Below are 24,621 nucleotides of genomic sequence, written 5' to 3' on the forward strand. Positions count from 1 at the left end.
TAGTGATGTCGGTCTTTCTCGTTTTTACTTTCCCGGAGGACCACTGACGAACTATTGTGCGTAACGAAGTATTTGTGGTTACAATGGAGGAAACGTCCTAGTTTATTTTATGTTTAAGGTTTTGGGACGAAACACTTACTGAGATGAGGCGTTATGAGTTATTAGTTAATCCAATTTGGTAGTGAGTGCGTAAACATATTGCACTTATTGACTAGCACAAGTTTTACGCTGAGCTTTGACTTAGGGTGAGTTATAGAAACCTATAATTGTGCATGATTATTTTTGTAAGTAAACAGGTAATAAACACGTATAAAGAACAACTTGCTACTTATATACTGCCCTGTAATTTTACAATTATATATAAGATTAATCTTGTCTTAAAAATAAAATTACCGTTGAGTCAAAAGTGATTCAATAATTTTTACTTTTTAATTTACACCCCTAGACATATTATATGGAGAAATTTTCGTATTTAACATTTTAGAATTTGAGTTTTGGGTGGAAATTCAGTTTTGGGTCCCCCTGAACACGAAACATTTGTTTTCAAAGTGATGTATGTATGTGTTTGTGTGAATGTGTACTGTGAAAAAACAAACAAATTATACGTCTAATAACACTAGTAACAAGTGTAACACTAGTAATTACTAGTGTTATTAGACGTATAATTTGTTTGTTTTTTCAGGTAATTTAATAGCACGTATGATTAAGAATTCGTTGATGTGCACTGTACAGAGAGCTACACACTACACCTGTGGTCCGATTTTGATGGAATTTCATAATTATTTCATAATTTAGAAGTTGTAATTTTTAATCGTAGTTTTCCCATAAAAACCATAAAATATTGGAAAATTGCATTTTAAACCTATTGTCTGAACCAATTTTGATTTAGATTATATTTTTTAGTCCATTTAACTATTAATAATATGGCTTAACTAATATTGCTGTAAAAATAACGGTTCAGAAGTTATTGTAGCTTAAACAATTTTCCCATACAAACCCTTAAAATAGCGAAAATATCGGATAAAAAAATGGCACTATTGTTTTTACCTAAAATGTAGTATAATATGGTCATATTAACTCCAAATATATTGGTACAACCCTTAATGCTGTAAACAATTTGTCAAAAGGTAATTACGCAATGTTTGTGATTGTATCCACAAAATATCATAGTTACTCCTACCACTTACTTATTACAAGGACTGTTGATAAGCTAATGGGAAATGTCAGTTTGGTGATATAATTGACCATTTATCAAATTTAATAATCAATCACTAATTGATTTATTCGCATTTGAAAAAACTTATTTTTTAAATAACTACATTACAGTAAGCAAAAATTAAAACTACATTGAGTGATATAGCACTGCCGATTATGTTGCAGCTGAATTGTGATAAATTTAGCAAACCGATAAGTCTATTGTCTTTTAAAATATATTGCCATTTAAGCTTTCTGCTACACATATCAAATGATATTGTGAGTTGTGAGAAATAATATTATATTGTTATAGATATTCACAAAACCTTCTATTTAGACAAAATTAAATATACTGTTTAATTTAAATTTGCTAGTTCATTTCATGCCACTAAGCATTTGACGACATTAAGCTTTGTGAAGTAATTTTCTCATAAAAGAGAGGAAACCACAACAATAAATGCATATGTTAGTTAACTCTACTCTATTTTTTACATTTAAGTTACAACCCTTACTTAGCGAAAATATATGAGTGATTTAAATGTAGAAGAACGAGAAGTAAAACAGAATATTTCCTTAAAAATTAAGTTTTAATGTAGAATTTATTTTTCAGGATAAAAATACAAAAACTGTGTTTGTGAAACCTTGGCTCACGATGGAAATCAGTGGAGAAGCCATTTCTCTGGCAGTGAGACGTGAGAACGTGCAGCGCGTCATGGAAATCGGTAAGAAAACCAATAGTTATAAGATACACAATAATTAAGAAACTTATGCTGAGTAGCTGAGTGGTTATAGTGCTCGCCTGAGAGTCAAAGGATTGCCGGTTCGATCCTGAGAAAAGCCCGAAGCAGCTTTATTATGGTTCAAAACTGGAGTTAGCTTATAATTGGTCGAAACAAATAGGGTTCGTCAGTAACAAAGCTATTCAGGCCACATCTCACTCCATTTTCTCATTTTGAATTAATGTCCAGCTTAAAATACGCACCTAGGTTTGTGTCACTGTCTTAAAGCAATCATTAATGAATTGTCCATAGTTTAAGTGTTCTTTTAACATGTAAATAAGAACATAACATGTTTACCATTGACGTAATAAGTGCCCTTCAAAATGTTTGACTTAACGTTACGTTGACTAATCGGTATGATGGTTTTTAAATTTATCTAGGCCTATGATGATGAATGAGCAAATAGATAAACAATAAGTACTATTTCGATAGATGTAGGAGACAAAGGGTGAAATGCCAATAAATTACATTATATCGATTTCTAATGAAAATATCAGGTGGGACTTAGGCTCGTAGATAATCGTAGATAACGGCCGTACACTGTTTGTTGTAGCCAGTTTTAAAGTGAAAATAAAACTAGTTAAACTTAGCAACCGATAAAGTCCACGCTGTCAATTACTGATTTATCTCGTATAAACCAACTTGTATATTGAACGAAACTGCAAGAAAAACTTAAAATATAGTTAATTTTATGCCGAATCAAATATCAATGTATCGAAAACCAAAAGGGAAAATAAACAATTTACAACTGCACGCTCTGTGATCGGTTGATTAAACCATTGTTATTTCGATGAACTAATGGCTATCGATGGGATATTTAGCCATATTATCAAAAATGTAATGACTAAAATAATTAAAATTACAAATCTTAATAAAAAAAGAGATGAATTGATTATGATTGGAACTGCTATGTACTTTTGTTTGGATGTAGTTATTTTTAACAACATGTAAAACAGACTGGAAGTGGGTAAAAAGGTCAAGGCCAAGTAAAAAATATTCATAATGTCTTCAACATTACCATTAACTTACAATATTAGATTTTACCGCATATGACGGTATTCAAGTTTAATTCTGAAAACTTTTGATCCTGCTAGAAAATGTAACAAAAGACTGGATCATGATATCAACGCCAGTGCCGATGCTTCTGACCCTGGTGTTGTACGGTTTGATCCTAACCCTGGGTCCCAAGATCATGGAGAACAGAGCCCCATTCAAGCTTAAATCTGTCATGAGGTTCTACAACATATTCCAAGTGATCCATAACTTGTATATGGTCTACTCGGTAAGACTTACTTCAAACTTATACTTAATAAATGTACAGCATATGTTAAATTGAATGTCCTTGTAGCAGCAAACCTGTAACTTTAAGAATTTATATTTTGTCTGATTTTTACATTTTTACTAAAGTATTTCCTTATACATGTAAGTTTTTCTTATATGAATAACATTAGATTTAATGAGTAAGTATGTTAGCTGCTACAGGGGAGTAAACAGTGTTTTGTTGTTGTTTTTTAGTGAAATACTAATAGCTTTTTATGAAATGTTTATGTTTATGTACTATGAAATATTTCCAAATTTGGTCAAAATATACCTATAAACAAGTAATCAAAAAACTTATAATCCATAAAAGAACATGAGAATTTTTGACATTGGTATAGCTTTCTGTAATTTTCTCCGTAACTATTAAGCGTACAACATTTCAATGTCCTAAATTATTAGTTTTTTATCCTAATGAGCACTCTCATACTTAAAGAGTGAACATGTCAAAAAACTAGGTTTCGATCAATTAAAAATCTCCACAACACCCCATTCCCATTGCTCGATCGTGGTTCAGTCCCAGGTACTTCGTAAGGATATTCAAATTTAACCAACCGTAAAAATGTATGCCAAATTTAATTAAAATTGGGCCACAATTTCTTGAGTTATCCATGTCGATCTTATGCATTTTATACATACATACAAATTAGAACAAAATTTGTTTTGGCCACTAGGGTCATAAAAAAGTAAATCAGTCCCTGGTATTACCACGCCTCCTTAGCTTCTTCCTGTAGAACGTATTTACTAAAATAAAAAATAACTAAATGTTGAATACGTTTGTATTGGAACCGACTTGCATGTACAGTTATACTTTGAATGTACAGTTGTTGCTTTGTGTGTATAGATGCACATTGGTAAACAATTTTTCATGCCATTCGACCTGAACCTTTGACTTCCCCTTTAACGAACTTTCTCGTAGACAATAAGTTATTACTGTAGTGTTAGTGGCTACTCTTAGTTTTGGGTCAAAAGTGGTTATGAAAATCATAATCAGTTTGACAGTCACCTCATTCCTAGAAATAGACTTGAAACAACCAAACACCATCCACAAAGTTCGGGGATTAGTGAATGTTTTTGTTTCAAATCCCCCAGGACAATAAATCACACAAACAATAACAATAGTTTTTGTATTTCTTGAAGCAGCAATATATCATGCAGCCAATAGACTAGAAGAGTATAACGGTTTTATTATTTTGAATCTGCTGAACAAAAATTGTATAAAGCAGCTAAATGATCCAGGCTAATGAAACAGGTTTGCTGTGACGGGGTTTTTAGTATAAGGGCCACATGTCTTACAATTCAACATATTAAATACAGTGGCATTCAAATTGTCCTATTTGTTTACTTCTTTCCCATTAATTTTCCTTAGTGTTCAGTAAATCTGTAAAAAAGTGGTGCTAATAGCAAAATGTAAATATTTTAATGAGTTAGTGAGGCACTTTGGAGGGGAACAGGGGCTATGGAGGTAAGGTTGTACGTGAAAAATCGAGGCAGCACTAAACATTGGGGGTATTGTACTTAATGTTTTAAATCTGCCTAATATTATTTCATAATCATAATAGTATTCAAAAGACGAAACATTTAGTTCATTACATTTTTAGTATAATTACATTTGTCGTCAATGTATTACCGTGATAAATGTAATCTTAGACTTGAAAGTTATGTTGCACCCAATAATCCTAGCTTTAATTTAATATGTGTGTTCAGTTTGCGGAAAACCCTGATGCTATGCCGTTCGTGATCCAAAGTTCATGTTCATCCGTCACCGTTGAAGACAGCTTATACGCAAAACATTACTACTCGGTAAGATCAGAAAACTTACCCTACCTTGTTTTAGTTGGAGACATGGTAGTGAAATTACTAACTTCTTTAAGGTTATCACTATTCTTTTCAATTTTTTCATGGTTGTTTAGTAGGTATAAGAATGCACATAAACGCAAGAAAATAAATTGTCTATGTGCGTAAATATAATATAATTTATTTTCGTAAAATTTTGGGTAATTATAAAAATTTGATATAACACCCAAGTTCAACTGATTGAATTTTAGAACATACTACAGACTATCATTTTGTAGCTAAGGTAGAATAATTATAACTAAATCTCCATAAATAAAATGTTGGTGACATTTGAAAAATATTATTGTTTAAAAATTTGATTTGGCATTAGAAAGAAAATCATATTTTATTTCCTTTTAGCATAATATGAATAAACCTACGGACTAAAACATTCTAAACCATAAGTAAAAATTTGAATGATGTGGTAATAATATTTTTTTAGTTATATCAATTTTAAGATTGAAATATTCAAAAATACAGATTGTTGGGAATCGCGCGTTCAAAAAGACTAAGCAGCTGTTTTATTTTGTTATTTGTGCTTCAGTTGACCATTGAAGGCAGGCTTTTATACAATTTGTTCCTACCTAGTTTTAATAATAATATATGTGTAAGAAATACATATTTTTGTTTATATTTATATACATATACAAACATTTTTAGATATAATTTTTCCACAACTACAGATTTAGGCTGGTTTGCAAGGCGATTCAAGTAATTAAGATTTTTAATATTTGTTGTTATATAAATTGATATAACAAAAAAAACAAAAAAAAAAACGATTTTATCTACATCCAAACAAAAATTTAAGTAAGATTGGGGTATCATTATTTATCTGGGTAGAATTATTTATGTAATAGAAATACATACAATTTCTTAAATCCATATGATATTACTTAATATTATATGAAGGCATACAAAAAATAATTAAGGACTTCATAACAAGTATATGGAAATTTTATATTTATTATCGGTTAAATTTATTGTTTATAAGACTGTAATTAACATGGCACCCAAATATTTTGAGAAAATAAAACCCTACAATCTAATTTTTTAATTATTAAAATCTATCAACCACAACTAAAGCTACATAATATGTTATGTTCAGTAGACCGATCGGTTTCCCCCCGACCTCCCCCACTGCATTAAAAAAATACACTGCATTTTTTTAAATTTCTGACTGGTATTTATTTTTTTAAATTATGATAATAACAAAAAATTAAAATTAAACAATGATTTTTTAATATCTATGATTTCTTAGCTATTTCGTCTTGTGGTAACCAGGTGGAAACATTTATGTTTTGGCGTGATACAAATCGTTTTATAAAAATTAATTTAGCGCTCCCCTGAGGATCAAAAGGTGGTCTGGTTTCGATATTAAAATGTCATTCTTACATATACAGTTTATTTTAGTCAGTATCAAAACTACAGAGGTGATTACACTTTATTTTACTCTTAATCTAAATTCAATTCAGCTAAAAATATGCAATAAAAATATATTTTTTAAAGGTAATGAGCTACGAGTGGTTTATTTATAGTAATTAATTACGTCGTATTTTGTTGTTTTGTTCCCAATATATTAGTTATTTATAAACCTATTTAAGTTTAAGTACAAACATTGTAAATGTCTCAATTTCAATGTATTATGCTGTTTGTGACTGTATCAAAATAGTATAAGTTAGTTCAAATTGTTTTATTGGTATTTCTTAGTTTTTTTTATTGCATTATCTTCCATCCTTTTATAAGTTTTGTAAAATTATGAACATTGTAAAAGGTGTTGTCCGTTCAATCATTTTAATTGAACTCATAGACACATTGTATTCATCTATTGATCCCTACTATTGTACGAAAAATCTTTGTTGCATTTTAATTTCTTGCAATATTATATCTAATACACAAAATTGAATTATTTGTGATTTAATGGTTCAAAAATTTGACAAAATATCGAGAAATCCAGGCACACAAACAGAGAAATTTAGTCACATACTTTCCCCCTAAAATGTTTTTTTAGACCTAAACTTTAATTTGTTTTTTATAGAATTTTATAAAAAATTCAATTTCTTAAATTAAGAAATGTATGTTTCTTTTACAATATTTAGGCAAACATTAAACAATTTTACCTTTAACATTTATCAATGACAGAAACCATGAGACAATATTTACAATTTATTATAAAGACTATGTATTTACTCTTTTTTCATATTCATAAATTTCTTAACTTTTTGTTTCAGTTCAACTATTACTCGTGGCATTATTTGGTCTCAAAACACATCGATCTCCTTGACACGGTAAGTTATTCGAATAGTGGTAGGAAATAGTTGGTAGTGTCTACGAACATTAATGACACGACTGGCTCGAAACATAAACAAAATGTATTATTAAGATAAATACGATAACAATTTTGACAGTCAAAATATAAACAGCAACTGATCATCAGAAACACTATCTTTACGCGATCATTGCGTAAACTACAATTAGTCACCTAAGTATCTGTTTTAGGTATTCATGGTCCTTCGCAAAAAGAACTCTCACATTACATTTCTCCACGTTTATCACCACTTTGCGATGGTGTTCTTCTCTTGGTTGACCATCACTGGGACTAAAAGTATGTATAATGTATCCAAAAGTATTCTAGAATTTCTTTTATGAAATGTAATTAGTAGAACATGACCATGGAATAAAAGGTAAACGTTTTTCTTAATTTTACTTTTAATTGTTATTTGGAGGATAGATAACACAGATCAACAATAACCAATATTGTGTGAAATACATCTCACGTGATTTAAAAACTGGAATGGGACTAATTATGGTGTACCACGAGGGTTCCATTTTGGGTTCTCTGTCTTTTCTGATCTTTATAAATTGAATTCTAAAAGCTATGGTGTTTACTGGGGGCAGGGAGATATCTTTGACACTCACATTAATTTGTAAATTCACATGGATAAAATTAAGGGGAAAGTGACAAGTACTACTTTTGCATTTATCAGCTTACTATGGGTAAAATGAGTCCATCTTGAGATACGCCATAGTGTGAAATGTGTTTACAGACGTTACAGCCTTACTTAAAATCCATGTTTTAGCCCCTGAGCAGTGGTATAATTAACAATTGATTTTTGTAATAAAAATTGTTATTATTAATTAGAAAATCTATTTTTAATTCAATTGTTACAAACATTACAAAAAAGTATCAAGTTAAAAACATTTTGGAATGCCCCAAAATACACGGGGATTTTATAATTAACGAAGGTTGAATGTTAAACCAACAAAAGACAGAATCAAATATAAATCAATAGATAATGCTTTCCACTCACTCAGAATTTTTGAACAACCTTATGGAATTATTGCTGTTCTTCCATGTTCATAAATTAATATTGTATTGTATTCTATTAATATTACTTAAGGTGATTTGTTTGAAATAAGATGAAGATTCAGCAAATGTTTATCATGATGTTTTATTAACATGAGGATTGCTAAATATTTATTTCTTAAATTTCCGGATTGAAACTTCTGACGTCCATAGAGCGTAACCCGAGAGAATTCAAGGACATAAATTAGTAATTTTCTATTTGCTGGGTTTATAATATAAATAAGATAAAAACAGACAAATTGGTTTAGTAGTCCAGTAGTTAGTATTTGCATTCACGTGAAACAAGCACAAACACGGAAATAAAGGAACCACATTTTCTTTATTACTTAAAAGACTCCTTTTTTCATAGGTTTGTTCCTCTTGGTTTATTATTTTGTAGCCAATTTGTAATGCCATTTTTAACCAACTATTGCATTTAATATGATATATAGCTATCATATTTAATTAATTCTGTAACTGCATAAAAACGTGCATTGGTTGGCAAACATATGTGGAAATAAGAAAATTTAAATAAAAATGAAAAACCTCTAGATTATTAAACTTTTACTTTATTTACTCGTTGCCTACCAACTGCCACACTCCCGTATGAAAGGCCTTGTGAAATCCGGCAGTGAATGTGAACTGTGTATGATTTGTTTATGTCTTGTTTAGGTATTCATGCTGTGATACCTGGGGCCATCAACGTGATAGTTCACAGCATCATGTACAGTTACTACTTCCTGGCGACCTTCTCCAGGTTCAAGCACCTTCTCTGGTGGAAACATCACCTCACCAAGCTCCAACTGGTAAACGCTTTCATCCTCATTCATTTGGATTAAGAACATAATCTCTCAAATGTTTTGGATATGTTGCAATAAACGAGAAGTTCGTGTATGAAGATTAGGGTGATGTTACTACACACGCACTACTCAGCTCGTCAACTTGATGTGGACATGTCGAGCTGAGCGTGAGTTTGCAAAAGTGTGACAAACAACGAGAGCTGAGGCCAGAAATAAAAAAACAAATTAGAAATATCTTAGAAATCGACAATTATTGTAACTGAAAAGAAGGCTTGAATGAGTGTATCAGGCTTAAAGGTTAAGTTTAGAAAAGGGGTGTATTTTCTCATAACTTATTTAGTTTAATTCTTTAGAATTGATTTATATATAGAAACGGATAGTGGACTGTTTTACTTTAAAGGCCCATTATCAATAAAAATTACACTGTTTTAAATATTAACCTTTAAAGTGAAGCAGTTTACTATCAGTTTCTATACAAAAATTATTTTTTATGAATAATAATAATACAAACATATGTAGATTGTTCATATCCTCCGTGAAAATCTACATCTTTTTGTATAATTGCTCATAAATAATTAATTTAATGTTAATATGAAGAGTTTTATGGAGATTATTGTTTAAACGAATAATAACTAAAAAGCTCCCAAATGAAATATTTTTTTATTTGAGTACGGATTTACATGTCCAAATTTAAATATATTGTGGAGTGATTGATATTCAATCATAGCGCTTAAGAATCAAATTTAAAATCTCAAATATATTTTTGTTTACGTAAACAATTTTACCTTAGCTGAAAGCAGCTTGTGCTGCATTCTGGTTTTAAATTTTTATGTAAATCAAAACTTGTTAACGAAATTAAGTTACTAAAATAAATCTGCATGCAAAACGAATACCTTAACAAAAATGTATATAAAAAATAATTTGAATCTTATATTTAAAGCAATTGAAGCTTAGGGGCTTTTAACAAAGGTTTGAAGATAGCCAAGTTATAATATCTTTATAATACAAAGCCTGCAGGGTCCGTGATATTCTCAAACACACGCATTGAAAATACCAAGGTAGTCATAATCATGAGAGGGAATACTTTGTAAATAATCGAGCTAAAGAAAAGTCTATCTTTTTTAAATAAGGAAAAAATTAGTTATCTATGGTTTACTGGTTGAAATAGACCCGTACAGCATGGAATGGAACAAACTGTTTAAATAAATCGAGAATGGGAGAAAAATAAAAGGAGTATAACGATTTTAAATAACGCAGCTAATTCTGTACTCAGTACCAATAACAAACAAGTTAATTAGTTTCATATGGAATTAAGTAGTGATGTGTATCCGAAGTAATCAAATTATGTTTATTTTCAGGGCCAGTTCGTGATAATTCTTCTCTACATATGCAGTATTTACTACTACGGATGTCCAATTGACCGAAAATTCACATTTACCTGGTCATTTAATGTTTTCGTTATTTTGGTATTGTTTATTAACTTCTACGTAAAATCGTATATGACAAAGCCAAAGCAGGATGTAAAAGAATCCCAAAAAGAAGTAAAAAAGAGTTCATGAAGCACATTCAAAATCCAGGTAGGAATAAGTTTTTTTTCAAATTTTAAAAAACCAACGGGGATCTATAGGTTTTGTGAGAAATCCAATGAACAGTAACGAATAAATGCTTTACGAAAAGATTTATCTCTCTTTAACTTTTTCTTAAAATTAGCCAAAATATAGTTTTAAATTGCCTTGACTTCTGTCAATTGATACCATGTAATGGAAATATCTGTACCGGTTTCATGCTGCTCTACGAACTCTTCTTCGGGTTGTAACGTCAAGGACACTGCATTGGGTATCTATATTTCTAATATTTTATTATTATACCTGTGTGAGCATTTATATGAAGATGGACCGTCAGCGAAAATTTCCACCCTAACCACAACTGTTAGAGAAAGGTGTGGGTGGAATGATCCACAAAGGGATGCTGAATTACTGATAACCATTGTCCCAACTAGACGGAGGCTTTCAGTAATCTCAATGAACTGTTTAATGGGTGGGCTGCTTGACCTAGGTGCTGACAACTATTGAAAGAGAGTCAGGAAGATTCCTGGGACGAGGAGGCTGCTGCAACCCCAGAGCTACGGGATTGTATGTATGTTGCACAATCTGGAGATTCTCAGCTCAGATTATATAGTCTTCTACTTCACAAGAAATGTTTGTGGACTCTCTTCAATGAAGTGTGTGCGAGTGTTTAGATTTTATTTCGTACTTTAAAATAATTATGAACTCTAAATGAAGTGTTAATTAAAGCTGACATCTTTGAAATGAAACCTGAAGATGTGCTCACATAATAGCATGAAACAGCTGTAGTTATTATAAACGTTATTTACCTACGACCGTTTTTTAAAGTAGCCATTTCAGTCCAGTTCTTAGAATTGAAAAGTTTCACTTTACAGCTGTTTACTTTCATATCCGCATAGTTTCATTTCATATCCGCATAGTTTTCTCATATCCACACAGGTAACGGACCAATGAGGTTCAAGTATTGAGAGAAAAGAATTAAAATTGTAATGCTTCGAACGTCAACTAATCAGCTGATCAGCTGATCAGTTGACCAATTTAATTGTTGATCCGACTTGTTCATGTTGATACTCGCGTATTCTTAATTAAGTTGGTGGAAGTCCAAAAATAAATTAAATATTTGCCGAATTGTACCTGATACAATATTATTTATGGTAAGAATGCTGCTAGCAATGTAATATTTAACGAAGTTTAACAAACACGTAATTACAGGAAATCAGCTGATTATACAACAAGTCGTTGCATCACTTTCAGTGGCAATGGCAATACACGAAAACATAACCTCTCTAAAAAGTTATCAGTAGTGATTGTTAGTAATGAAATCCAGATTGATAGTAATTAAAAAACGGTCGTAGGTAAAGTAGTGTACGCAACTCGCGTTAATAGTCTTTACGACACTCGTAGAAGTTTTTAAGGCACTCGCCAAGGCTCGTGCCTTAAATTTTCTACTCGTGTCGTAAAGACTCACTTAACGCAATCGTTGCGTAAACTACTATTTAATGTTATTGAAAGATATATTTTTGCTTTTTTATTATAGTTTGAATTGTAAGGTTTATATTCGAGTATAAGTTAACGATTTTGTATATGATCATGAATAGCTTTCTAACTGTATGAAATTATACAAATATAACATTGTTTGAAAGCCAAAACAAAGTATAAAAAAGTATAACATTATGTATGATACAAGTGAAATCTAGAATTGTTTGCTTCACTAATACATTTACAAATTAATTAAAAGAGTAATAACATTGAATTATAATTAAAAGGTTAAAAACAGTTTTTATATTTTGCACCATTATAAAAAAGTAATAACTCAATTATTTGTTGAATGAGATTTTCTACTGGAAGGTGGCATGCAGCTGAAATTTTAGAAGATTGATGAATAAAATCTCAACGAAATTTGTGAAACTTGTGTATTAAAAGTAATATTTGTGAATTAGTGTAAATGTGTAAATGCATTAACAGTTTTTAGAAAATTGCCAATGTTGTTGAATTTATCCTTTTTTTTAGCAATTAAGGTGATGAAAACTCTTGACCTAATAAAACCACCATTAGTGTCACCAATTTAGTGAAATTTATGTCAATCAAAGTAAACAAAGTATACTCTAATAAATACACAAAATGAAAATATGTACATAACCCAACGGAATTTGATTAAACCCAAATATACTATTGGTCAACAAACACGACGAAAAGTTTCCCAAGTTCATTAATAAAGCATTATAAATGTCACACTCAAAGATATTAGCAACACAAGATAAATGTACTGTAAGAAAAGCGTGTAGTAAGTTTCTCTTTTGGTTTGCAACAACATAGTGTCATATCCAAATACAATATTTAGCAATGAAAATAGATGAACTATAGACTATAAATCGAATTCTTGAGTATACAATCCTTTACAGCTATGCTATTCAAAATATACATATAAATATATATATATATATATATTACCAATCAAAGCTGATTGTATTTTTAATAAAGGAATGCGATTTGGAGAACTCTTTAAAAAAAGAACCTGTACTTTGTAAAGAGTTGAATACATCAAAAACTTCTGTATTTGATTCAATAAGTCATTTACCAAGCAATAGTTTTTAACATGTCATTTCCTATATTTATATCATTTTGAGCTTTGTCAAAACATTTCAATCATGTTCTAGCTCAACCCTCTTAAAAGAAAAAAATATATAAATAACCAACCTTTAGATTATATACCAATAGAATATTATTCCATAAGCGGATCTTTTGCATGGTGCATGAGTATTTATTGTACACATGCACATTAGTGAAATTGTTGATAGCTTTTCAATCAGATTTTAATTTGTGAAAACTATTTCATTATTCTGGTATTTCTGATTATTTCTTTTATAAATGCAAGGACAAGACACATTTGGGTGTATGAGTGTGATTTGCGTTGAGGCTGTTTTCAAATTTCCTTTTTTATTGTAACAATTCATCCCTGATTCAACATACTAGTCCCATCACAATTTCCTAGGCCGAGATAAAATATATTTACTGTTCAAAAAACAATAAAAAACGTCTAAAGCAAATGGGAGACCAAATGGAAGAACTCATGAAAGTGTAAAATTTGCGTTCATGTGTAAAAGGGACATTTTTTAATTACTCCTTATGTAATGAAAATGAAGAGGGAAACAAATGAAAAGGCTTGTTAAAAACACAATTTTTAAATTATAAATACAAATACTATAATTGTAATTAAAACATAAAATATCTATCATTTCCAAGTAAAGATCGCGTTTTCATTAATGATGGTAGCTGTTATGGGGTTTCTGATGGCTTCCCTTAGTGTATTGTCTTCAACTTTGTGGAGACAAGGACTGTTTTGGCAGCACTGAAACAAAAAAACAAAATATATTGGGCGATAAATTCTTCAAACTGTACATTCACATATATTAATAGTAAAATAAAATAATCCAAGTGAAATAACACATTTACATATAAACAACATGCATTCAAATGTTTACATGACAACTAGATAAAGTTTAAGATTTTAAAACTATTTAGGAAACAGTATTCAATGCACTTCAAATTGGCTTATAAGCAGGTTTGCTGCATTAATGACATCTTTAACCTTACCTTGGACATGTCAAGAAGTTCAGAGTCTGCGTATTGGCTAGTTTGTATTAAATGTACGGTTGCTTTGACCTTCTGTTGTTGGGATTTGTATTCCATAATATCTGTAAGACGTCTTTTTAACGCTGACAAATACTTTCGAATGTTGTCCAACGATTCTTCGGACGTTTGCTGCGTAGAAAGAAGACATTTTGTTTTTAGATTTAATTCTTCTTCCCAAGATGTTAATTTATCCACACCATTTTCCATCTGAAAACAAAACAAAAGTATTAAAACCCTATTAGAATCATACTGGAAAAAGGCATATTCTAATTTTTACTTGATTTATGAATATTAGCTAAGTACCAATGCTGTTTTTACTTGATCTGTTTGCCAATTTAAAACGTGTGTTGAGGTTGAATAGTCAAATGATTTATGAAACAAGTGTTTAGTTCAAGAAGATATGAGTATTAAATGATTTACAATATTAAATCATTTGACACTGGCATTTCAGTAGCATATAATATAGAATAGTATATATTTAGACTGATAATAGTCGAATATAGAATAGTCTATATTTAGACTGATAATAGTCGACTGGATAAACACGACAAATAAATTAAGTACAATTGTATTCACCAAGCTCGTCATCGCTTCATTTGTAAATCTCTGCTTCATATTTGATTATTTTAATTGGTTATATTTAAATCCCTTTCTAATTTTTATCTATTGACACAGTTGAAATTCTGTCAAATACAGTCAAAATGAAAAGGCTATATCTGCTAACTAGCATTTTTACGTGTATACATGACCTAATTTTATGTGCTACGGATGTTTTCTCTAACGTGTTGCGTAAATAAATATGGTACTGTTGGTGCATAAAATCTGCCAAATCGTTTTGTGTTCCGGATTAGCAATTTAAGTGTATGATTTCACGCCATTAGCAACAACTTTCTCGACAAATTATCCCCAAAACTCGGAATGTTATTCGATATGCTATAGAATGTTATCCGGAAACATAATCATACATTGGTTTATTTGTAGTAAAACTATTATGGATTTTATTTAATTTTATACAACTCGATCATGGGAAATTTACTCACATTCCTCTGTTGACCAAGGATACAAGACAGGAACTCTTCAGAAGCGAACATTCCCGAAGATTTCCGGAAGACGCTGGCTCGAGCCTGAGACAAACTAGGAGCTGCATCCAGTAGAAAGACCACCACCTTGTGTCCTCGTTCTTCAAGAAGTCTTGTCAAGTGAAGTGTCACTATTCCACTCCACGTCTCTCCTATTAGATTGTAAGGGCCGTTCTTCTGGATTGCTTGTATTTGCTGTGGAACAAACAATAAAATTGTAAATCATGAATTTAGAATATCACAATAATCTTCTATCAATCATCAAAATGATTGAATAAACTTGAAAATAAAAATTGAGATTGCGACCTAACACAATAATTGTTTAGAATCCCCTGGAGACACGAAACAATAGTTATTTGTGCAACTCGCCTACGGCTCGTGAGTAAGTATTTCTCTCGAGTGAGTCAATTGCACTTTACACTCGAATTTCACATTATTTTTTCCTACCGTTACCATAAAACAAATAAATTGGTAAAGAAACGTAACATATTTTTGCACAGAAGTGAACTTTTAATATGCCATTTAATGATACAACAGTACAACACAGCTGACCAGCTGATTTACAGCCAGTGCTGCCAACGTATTTCGCGCGCATACGACATTGTCTGCATGTTACGTGCTAACTATTTCGTGTCTTGATGTTGCAAATCTTGAGTGAGACAAAGTAATTAGAGTGAAGCAATGTTAACATTGTCTCACTGATGAGCGAATTGGCCACTTTGCTTTCTCAAATCAGTGAGAGAACATGTACATTGTTAGGTAACTGTAGGAAAAAAACAGATGTTGAAGGTATTTTCTTATTTGACGTGTTTCATGTAAACGACTTGATAAGTATTTTACATGTGAGTGCTATTGTACAGATACAATAAAATACGTTTTTTGACACTTTTCGTAAAGATTTCAACGAAAATGTTGGATGACGTATATGATTACATCCGTATGATTTTTTAATGAATTTATATTGACAATCTTTACCATATTAAAGTGAAATTATCTTCATATTTTGAGTTGTTTTGTCTCTGGATCACAGAACAAACTATAAAAGGTATAAAAGCAGTACTTAGGTAATTTTATACCTTTTATAGAAATTATCTTGCATCCGTATCACTATAAGGTCCAGATACTACGATTAAAGAGAAATATATTCGTATAATCTCTTAAAATGGTGAACACTTTGATTCTTTTAAAATGAAAATAAACATAGTATTTAACTATCATCTTAGTTTACTTGAATCAGGAGTTTGAATGCAATATGTAATGTGTACTATGAGCAAACTCAGTTTTACACTGTGCATAAATATTTACAAGTTCAAATCATTACTTGATTTCTTTCTTCAAGTTTAACTTTCGTACCTCCAGAAGGTATGTAGCGGACTGTTCAAAGGTGGTTAAGGACGGTGGAAGAGTAGGACAGAAGACAGGGTGCATCAAACGCTGAATGAGAGGTTCTATTCTGCTACTGCTGATTCCAGGGATAACGAACACAGGTAACAACTGATGCCTGACGTACTCATACCGAGGGCTGAGGGAAGGCACCTCTTGCAGTTGGGTTTGGGAGAGATTCAGCCCCAAGAGCTCTAACTCAGCCAAACTCTGAGGCAGGTGTTCCTGAACGTCTGAAGATGAAATCCTCAAGTCTGAAATACGATAACACTGGTTCATGAGCTAATGCTGATCTTAGGTACAATATATTTTCTTATAATGGCTAGTTATAATTGATAGTGTGAAACGAATTGAAACAAGCTTTTTAATAAGGGACTTGAAAAGTTACAAATATAAATAGTTTGTAAGCGGAATATATTTAACTGTGGTACTTTTCATACTTTTCAATACTTTTCATTGGCCAAGAGTGATCTATTTTATAGGTGGTATCTGAGAAGATAAAGTATGCATAATTATCGGAGTAGCCTTTAAAGTGCGCGGAAAAAGTAGCCACTGTCGTGGCCATAGGTCAACGGACCGCTCAGCAACAATAGACTAATGTTAACTCTTGACTAAGGATTTCATGACAGCTCAATCGTTCTGAGGCAAACAAATAGGCTGAAAAATTGTTTTCATTGCAAATTTAAAAACTAAGAACACCATATTTAAAAAAAAATAACAAAACAACGATGACAAGAACACTTTTGGTTACCTTCTTTGTTCGATCTCCTTGTGAAATCTCCAACAGCCATAAATTTGGAGCCAGAAGTTTTGTCTGCAAGTATTGTTTTCAGGTAAGGAAGGATATTGGCTGGAGAGTCAAGGTGTGTGTCTCTTTGAATACAACACACATTCAGTCCACCCCGAGCCCTGGCTTCACACACCCCTGCACCCTGGCCCAGTAGTGCAAGGAACCTCCTCAGTCTTGGTACAGTCTTTCTAACGGCTATCTCCAGATTCCTCATTCTACTACTGCATTCGTCCTGCCAAATATATACCATTCGTGTTATCCAGAGTAAATACAACTACTCGTAATCATTATTTGTAACTTTTCAAGTGGCAGTATTTAAATATTGAGGTATTTTTTATGAAATTCACAAATCAGCAAATGATAGGTCTACAACACTACACTGCTCAAAATCATAAAGGCAAATAGAAAACTACATAAAATAGTCCTTTTAAAACATTATTTGTAGATTCTCAACCTTGTATATACACCATACCTAAGCATATAATCATACTTAAGATAACAAATTATTCTATATACTCACCATATTCAAACAAAGAAAAGTGTCAATGGGCCTCAGTTGTAGTAACTCTTCGATTAGGTTAGTGCCATTTTGGATAGTGTCAAATCGTGAGAGAGGGTAAAGTGTTAGTGTGGCTGGATGTTGCGAAACTAATCTGTCGATTTTGTGAAAGTTTTTGGCAGCCATCATGTTCTCCGTGGTCAAAACAATGAGATGTTGACCTCCGTGAGCAAGTACCCAACTTGCTACGTCCAACCAAAAGTTGCTTGAGGTACCTAAATCAAACGATTGTGTTGAAATAGTAAAATATACTCAGTACAAACAGCAAGTGTACGTGCGATTGATACAAATATTATACACAATCTCCGTATGTTTATCGGACTATAAATCGTATTTCCCCAAATGGTGTTTGGATTAGCTATAGCACAATATCGGCTTAAATAAAATAATAATATATCTTTCGTACGCCCAAATATACTATTTCAGAGTTTGCAAACATTTATCTGCATATAACAGATAATTTTATAAGAAAGATTTTTATTTAATTTCTTCTAAGTGTTGGAGGGCCTTTTAGTTTTATTGATTGCAATTTGCTCATTAACACAAGCCTGACATACATTAAACATTGTTTACCTTACGTTTGCAATGTAGTGTTAGAATATCACATATATTCAGATACATAACATTCAAGTGAGTGTTCAACCAACAATTGTTTTCTTCCATAAAACAGTATACGGAAGTTATCCTAGACATGAATATTAATAAACATAAATTAACCAATACCTGCTATAACTACGAATTCGTGAGGATCAAACGTAAAACTTTTAGAAGAGGTCGATTCACCCTTTATAGATATCACAGTCTTTTCTTCCATACTTTTATTTTTCAGGAACCTAAAAATAAAATAAAAATTACATCCAATAATCCTAACAATCTGGGGATGCAATTATCCTAGGGTATATAAAATTGCAAATTTCATCACATCCTTGGGTAAAAGATTATTAATCCAGGCTTTTGAAAATTTAAAATAGAGAATGAGTATTGAAAAAAAAAAAAAACAAGACTATTGTTACATAAACTCAAAGAACGATATTATTAGAAATTATACTATATATGTCAACAAAATATATCTTCCTTCCATTGTTTGTTTATACAGTATATCTAAAAATACATGTTTTTAAAACTACTCACTCTAATACTTCCGACTGACTACGCCATGGAAATGTTTTCCGCTTTAATGGCTTCACATCCCCTTTTATAATGCCATCCAAAACCGCCCGTTGAATTTGAATTTTTTCCTCCTCACTACACCTTGTTAAATTCTCCACCGTTATCCCGTGAAGAGATGTTCGCTTCAGGAATACCAGCATGCCTAAACATCACAGTGAATAAACGAATGTGGATGACAAAAGAGAAGATTGCATACTGTATGTTACGCAACCAAAAGCTGTACCAACTATCGGAAAGAAAACTAAATGTATTTTGTGGCTGCTATACATCTTCATGGAAGTGTAAGTTAGGAAACCTTTATTTAGATTATTATGATTTAGTTTTGAAATGCATACATATATGTTTTTTTGCGTTTCGTCTTAACAGTAGAACAAAATTTAATAAGTATTTACTTATCATAACCAGAAATGGTAAAAATAAATATTTTAAAGTCAAAGGCAACAACAGAGGAATCGATATTTTAAAATGTATAACACGTGAATCATATTCCAACAAATACTAAAGTCAAGTCGCTAATTATAAAAATGGTACTGTTTTTTTTAAATACAGATTTTTCCAAATTTTCAAGTTAGCTGCCATTTTTTTAAACAATGGAATCAATATTTATAAATGTATTTTATGGCATTTTTTGAAAGTAGATGCAATTTTAAGACTTATTTATTTCCCTACTCTTTGCATTCTCTCTCTAACCTTACTCATTTAGGAGTTACAGGATACAGAATGTACACTGCACCCCAAATGTTCTTAGGCATAACGAGCTTTAATTCCTAAACGAGTAGCTTTGTTGAAGAAATGTCGCGAGTAAAAACATTTTAAAATTACATTTAAATTCCAAAACAATCATAAAACACAAATTGTCATAAGAAATATTAAAGTTGTCGGCCATCTTCGAAAATGGTGGTCAAATTTAAAAAAATTCTGAATCTGTCCCAAAAAGGATTTGTAAAATAAAGTGGAGTGCTCCATAAGAAGTTAACTGTCCATCTCACAATAAGAAAGTTAGCTATTGGTTCACTTTACGTGAGACACCCTGTATACCATGGTGCCTCTGGATCTCTGAATTTTACATATATTTTTAAAGCTAAGTAGTTTAAACTAACTTGCCCCGTCAAGTTTACTTACGAAAGAGCACTTGAGGAAGGTAACTTAAACTATTTAGCTAACATAAACCACTTTCAATTCTAACTAAGGCATTATTCTGACGTAGGGCGGTTTAGGCGTTCCTAATGTTAAAAATGTTGTTTATGAAGAGATCGGTGGGTACTTTAAACTTTGCACTTACTTGTTCACTCGAGTATTGGAACAGTTCGTGGACCGTATAAAGTATAGGTCAGCTGATACAATATGATTAAATTCAGTGATAGACACTATTAGTGGTGGCGCTGAGACGCGAATGTAAACCTCCTCGTTGAGTGCAGGACCGAGTGCCTTTTGACTAAAAACTTTGACGAGCGTCATTTACCTTAAGCTGGGTTTTCCTAGACGAGGAAGCGGAGAGAGGAACGCGGAGAGCGGAATAGAGATTAACATGGTGTCCCGCTCCGCTTCTAGGAAAACAGTAACATTAAATTACCTAAGACAAGTGGAGTCCGCTCTCCACGTTCCTCTCCCCGCTCTACGCTTCCGCGCCTAGGAAAACCCAGCTTTAGGCTTGGCGGTGCAAGTGCCGTGCCAGCCAGGTATCAGTGACCAGTTCCATGGTGTGACGAGTATGGGAGTGGAAATATCGACAAGAGGGGGGCAGGATTATGAAAAAAATGAATGAAGGTTTACTAATCGAATCAATATTTTTAATCGATATTAGGGTAGCCCAGTTAAGAAACTGTACCCGGTCTCTGTTACCCTCCCCTGAATCACTCTTACGCTCTGTGGAGTCAACTGACACTCGGGCCTACCTGACGGTTTTGACAGTTTATGACTCCCACGGCAAAGAACAGGACGGCACTCGCTCCGCATTTCTCCGCGTTACCCACTGAACCGAGTCACTATTTACAATATGACAATATTTATTGTTGTAGTCAATTATTGTTGTAAACTAGAGTACCAATGCTTTCTCTATCCTCCACTGTGATGCGTCCGAGATGAAGGAACCTACAGTCTGTCCCCATAACCTTCACTGTGGCTTGCATATCTCTGCCTCGAAGACAGTTCACTATGACCTCCGCTCCTCTTCCCTGGGTCAACTTCCTCACTGGAATGTCTAAGTCTTCTAATCCTCTGATTATGATATAACTTGGGTTGAGCTACAATATAAAACACACATAAAAATTAGACCGTTACAAAAATGCGTTTATGACATACACATTAATAGCCAAACTAATTGAACGATTCCAATGGAATATTAATATTTTGTGAGAAAGTATTTTCAGTTGAAAATAAATAGCGTTACGTTAACCGATGACTACAGACCAAAGGATAGACAATAACTGGGGACAAAGTTATACTAAGGATGCCTCATTGTTAAATCTCCCATTATAATCTTTGTTGAATAGAATCAAATAGCAAAGCCAACTGTTCAACAGGCAATTTGATGGAAGATTCGACAATGAACCATCTTAATCCTGAAATTAAAGGCACCGGAACACTATGAGAACTGACGTAGGTAAATGTACATAACATGTTAAATTTGAATTGATTATAAATATAAGAGGAAAATAGTACGGGTATAAATAAAGTCTTTTCAATCTGTATGTAGGGTAGTATTTTATTATTCCATGGTAGCGGGATGTTTTAGTTTCTTTAATACTTTTGAAACAGTTTTCCTTATATCTCACGTATTTATACCAACCAATCACTTTACTATTCAACAACCTCTGCTAATTACCACTTTATGCTCTGAATTCACCACAAATATTTATACGGAGTTACTTGAAAGCTATCTTTCGATATTTCCAAGACCAAATGCATTTAACTAAAAATATACATACATAAAGTAAAAAGATAATATATTCATTATAATAATATAATTCCTACCTTAGGGAATCTTTTTCTTAGCTGAAACCCTTCTTCTTTATTACTAACAAATGTTATGACGTCTGCCCCAGCTGTAAGTGCCATACATATTACTGCTTGGCCTATAGGACTCATCCCAGCATGCACCAACACGGTTTCTCCGGGTTCCACTTTGGCCTTTAGGTTAATGCAATAATAAGCCTAGAAAATAATGTAAAGTATTAAATGGTGTGTACATAAAAAAAAATACATTTGTGTATTGTATTTGTTTCAAGAACTAGAATTCTGTACATAAAAATATTAAAATCTCTTGTTTCTTACACTTTTACATTATATCCGTATGTACAAATCATCATTGATGTTGGAATAACATTTCTAAAGTGCTTTTAACCTTTGCGGGCACATATAAACAAACACAGGTCCTTTTAGATTTTTCAATTCCCTCTAGTCTTGAACGAGGGCATAGAACATACCAGACAAAGCAAGGAATGACATTAAGAACTATTTGATTAAGAACAATAAAGAAAACTGGCAAAGGTTGCAACTGGTAGTGGTTGCACTATTGTTGAGGTTTACGCTCATAAAATTAACAGCTTCGCTTTTACTCGCAGAACATCACAAACTAAAGCTGTTAGTTTTTGAAATTATAGACTAAATCTAAGCTAGTATAAGTACAAAATGCTTTCTGAATTATTTTTAAATGGTGTTGTCGGCTACAGCTACTTCGTAACCATGAGCGTGTATAAGTTTGTTTTCTACATTTATTATTATGCCTGCACGTTTCATGCTAAGCACACAAAGAATACAAAAAAAAAACTGGAAAAGAGTCACTAGAAATCAGCACACTTATTTACTTTATTATTATCTTGTTTCAGGAAACTAAAATCCTTACCAGTCCGTAGGTAACAGGCACAGTGGCTGCATCCTCCATAGTAAAATCAGAGGGCACTGGCCACCTCAACACCGGGTCTGGACTAAGAGATTTGGAGTCTGTTTGGAACATGGCCACTCCCATGACCGGCTGATCAGCTTCAGTAGTTCCAGAGTAGTCTGCACACTTCAGTTCTGGCTAGAATCAGTAATGAATTATACATCGGCGCAATCACACTTTAGGTATAATAGGTGTGACCGCATCACAGATAGAAACCTTTGCCAAAGTGCTGACATTTTGGCCTCCTCAGCCATCCTCAGATCAGCTCGCCGGAAAAGAAGTCGAACCTTTTACTGACATCCAAACATAAATAGTGCTTGATATACAGTACGGCAAACATCAATAAGGCCACCTATCTAAAAAGGTGTAAAAAAGTCAGCACTAGTGATAGATTTCTGTCTGTGACACGGTCCCAGAAGATCTAGTTTAGAGTGTTGATGGCCGTGGAAGAATTAATTCCAGCGTAATTTCACTTTTAACTGTCCCCTTATATTTTGTTTGATAAATAACAGTCAAAAGAAAGATTTTAAATTCGCAATCGCTTTACTTTCTATAGATGTTGTGAATATAAAATACTACTGTACTGGGTTTACTTAGATTTATTACAGTATTTAGTAAAGAAAAGTATATTTAAATATTCCAGAAATGTTCAAAGTTTGGAATCTCTTAAAGGGGAAAAATTAAAATCTCTAACCATCTACGTATATGATCAGTTTCTCTCAGCCTATCCTTTCCTACTTATTGTTAATGTGGGCCCACGAATTCGCTTCTATCAGCAACTACAATCAAACAGGTAAAATACCAATTATAATTGTAATTATCAACAAAAATTCCATGCTAAGCTGATGGTATGAAATTTCTAAAGGTAAGGTTATGCAGAGTTAGGTTCTGCTTATTAAAAAGTTAATATTGCTGTTTCGCACTATCTCTGCGGGAAACTCAAAGGGTCAAGTAACCGGAAGTGGCCTGAATCCTGGATTCCAGCTGATAAGATGACAAGGTTAGTAAATTAAATACAGTACTGCTCTCCAATTGGTGTTACACCATGACGTCATATACTCTGACTATTGGCCATTGCTAGTATGAAACGGGCATACTGAAGAACGTTATCACTAAATTCACTACTAATTTGTTCATGTAATTTATAACCTGTGCTATTCCTCTGCCCCATCATGGTTTATATTGATTATTAAATAAACTAACTGCAATCTTCAAAATAAATGCTCTGCAATCAACTACAATAAAATCGACTTCTATGGGCGATTGTTCCAAAATATGCTACCGGTACCT

At 32.3% G+C, this 24,621-nt stretch overlaps 2 protein-coding genes across 3 annotated transcripts in view; one reads left to right on the forward strand and one right to left on the reverse strand.

The window, feature by feature from the left end:
• Positions 1-13,226, forward strand: LOC128998722 (elongation of very long chain fatty acids protein 7-like). The gene is made up of 8 exons (XM_054425035.1): positions 1-245; positions 1,805-1,916; positions 3,068-3,255; positions 4,998-5,093; positions 7,355-7,411; positions 7,623-7,728; positions 9,142-9,275; positions 10,628-13,226. The coding sequence occupies exons 2-8, from the start codon at positions 1,847-1,849 to the stop codon at positions 10,826-10,828; spliced, it is 852 nt and encodes a 283-aa protein (XP_054281010.1). The 5' UTR covers positions 1-245; positions 1,805-1,846; the 3' UTR covers positions 10,829-13,226.
• A 792-nt stretch (positions 13,227-14,018) lies between these two features.
• LOC128997793 (fatty acid synthase-like) overlaps positions 14,019-24,621 on the reverse strand; it is a 51,466-nt gene continuing 40,863 nt past the window's right edge. For both annotated transcript variants that reach the window (XM_054423503.1, XM_054423502.1), the window contains 11 exons: positions 23,293-23,469; positions 22,422-22,601; positions 21,493-21,691; positions 19,410-19,590; positions 19,002-19,111; positions 18,240-18,493; positions 17,681-17,951; positions 16,900-17,183; positions 15,508-15,741; positions 14,429-14,674; positions 14,019-14,183 (listed from right to left, as the gene is read on the reverse strand). In XM_054423503.1, coding sequence (XP_054279478.1) covers positions 14,067-14,183; positions 14,429-14,674; positions 15,508-15,741; positions 16,900-17,183; positions 17,681-17,951; positions 18,240-18,493; positions 19,002-19,111; positions 19,410-19,590; positions 21,493-21,691; positions 22,422-22,601; positions 23,293-23,469 — 2,253 coding nt within the window. In that variant the 3' untranslated portion in view covers positions 14,019-14,066. The remainder of the gene's footprint in view (positions 14,184-14,428; positions 14,675-15,507; positions 15,742-16,899; positions 17,184-17,680; positions 17,952-18,239; positions 18,494-19,001; positions 19,112-19,409; positions 19,591-21,492; positions 21,692-22,421; positions 22,602-23,292; positions 23,470-24,621) is intronic.

The sequence above is a fragment of the Macrosteles quadrilineatus genome, unplaced genomic scaffold (genome assembly GCF_028750875.1).
Source record: "Macrosteles quadrilineatus isolate MER2022 unplaced genomic scaffold, UCM_ALF_1.0 Scaffold_7__1_contigs__length_78375512, whole genome shotgun sequence".
NCBI classification, from domain to species: domain Eukaryota; kingdom Metazoa; phylum Arthropoda; class Insecta; order Hemiptera; family Cicadellidae; genus Macrosteles; species Macrosteles quadrilineatus.

Excerpts from the sequence above, each read along its gene's own strand:
- LOC128998722 (XM_054425035.1), top strand. The coding sequence starts at position 1,847 with ATGGAAATCAGTGGAGAAGCCATTTCTCTGGCAGTGAGACGTGAGAAC. Across the intron at positions 3,256-4,997 it reads ACTTGTATATGGTCTACTCG|TTTGCGGAAAACCCTGATGC; the intron begins GTAAGACTTACT and ends ATGTGTGTTCAG. Across the intron at positions 5,094-7,354 it reads ACGCAAAACATTACTACTCG|TTCAACTATTACTCGTGGCA; the intron begins GTAAGATCAGAA and ends TTTTTGTTTCAG.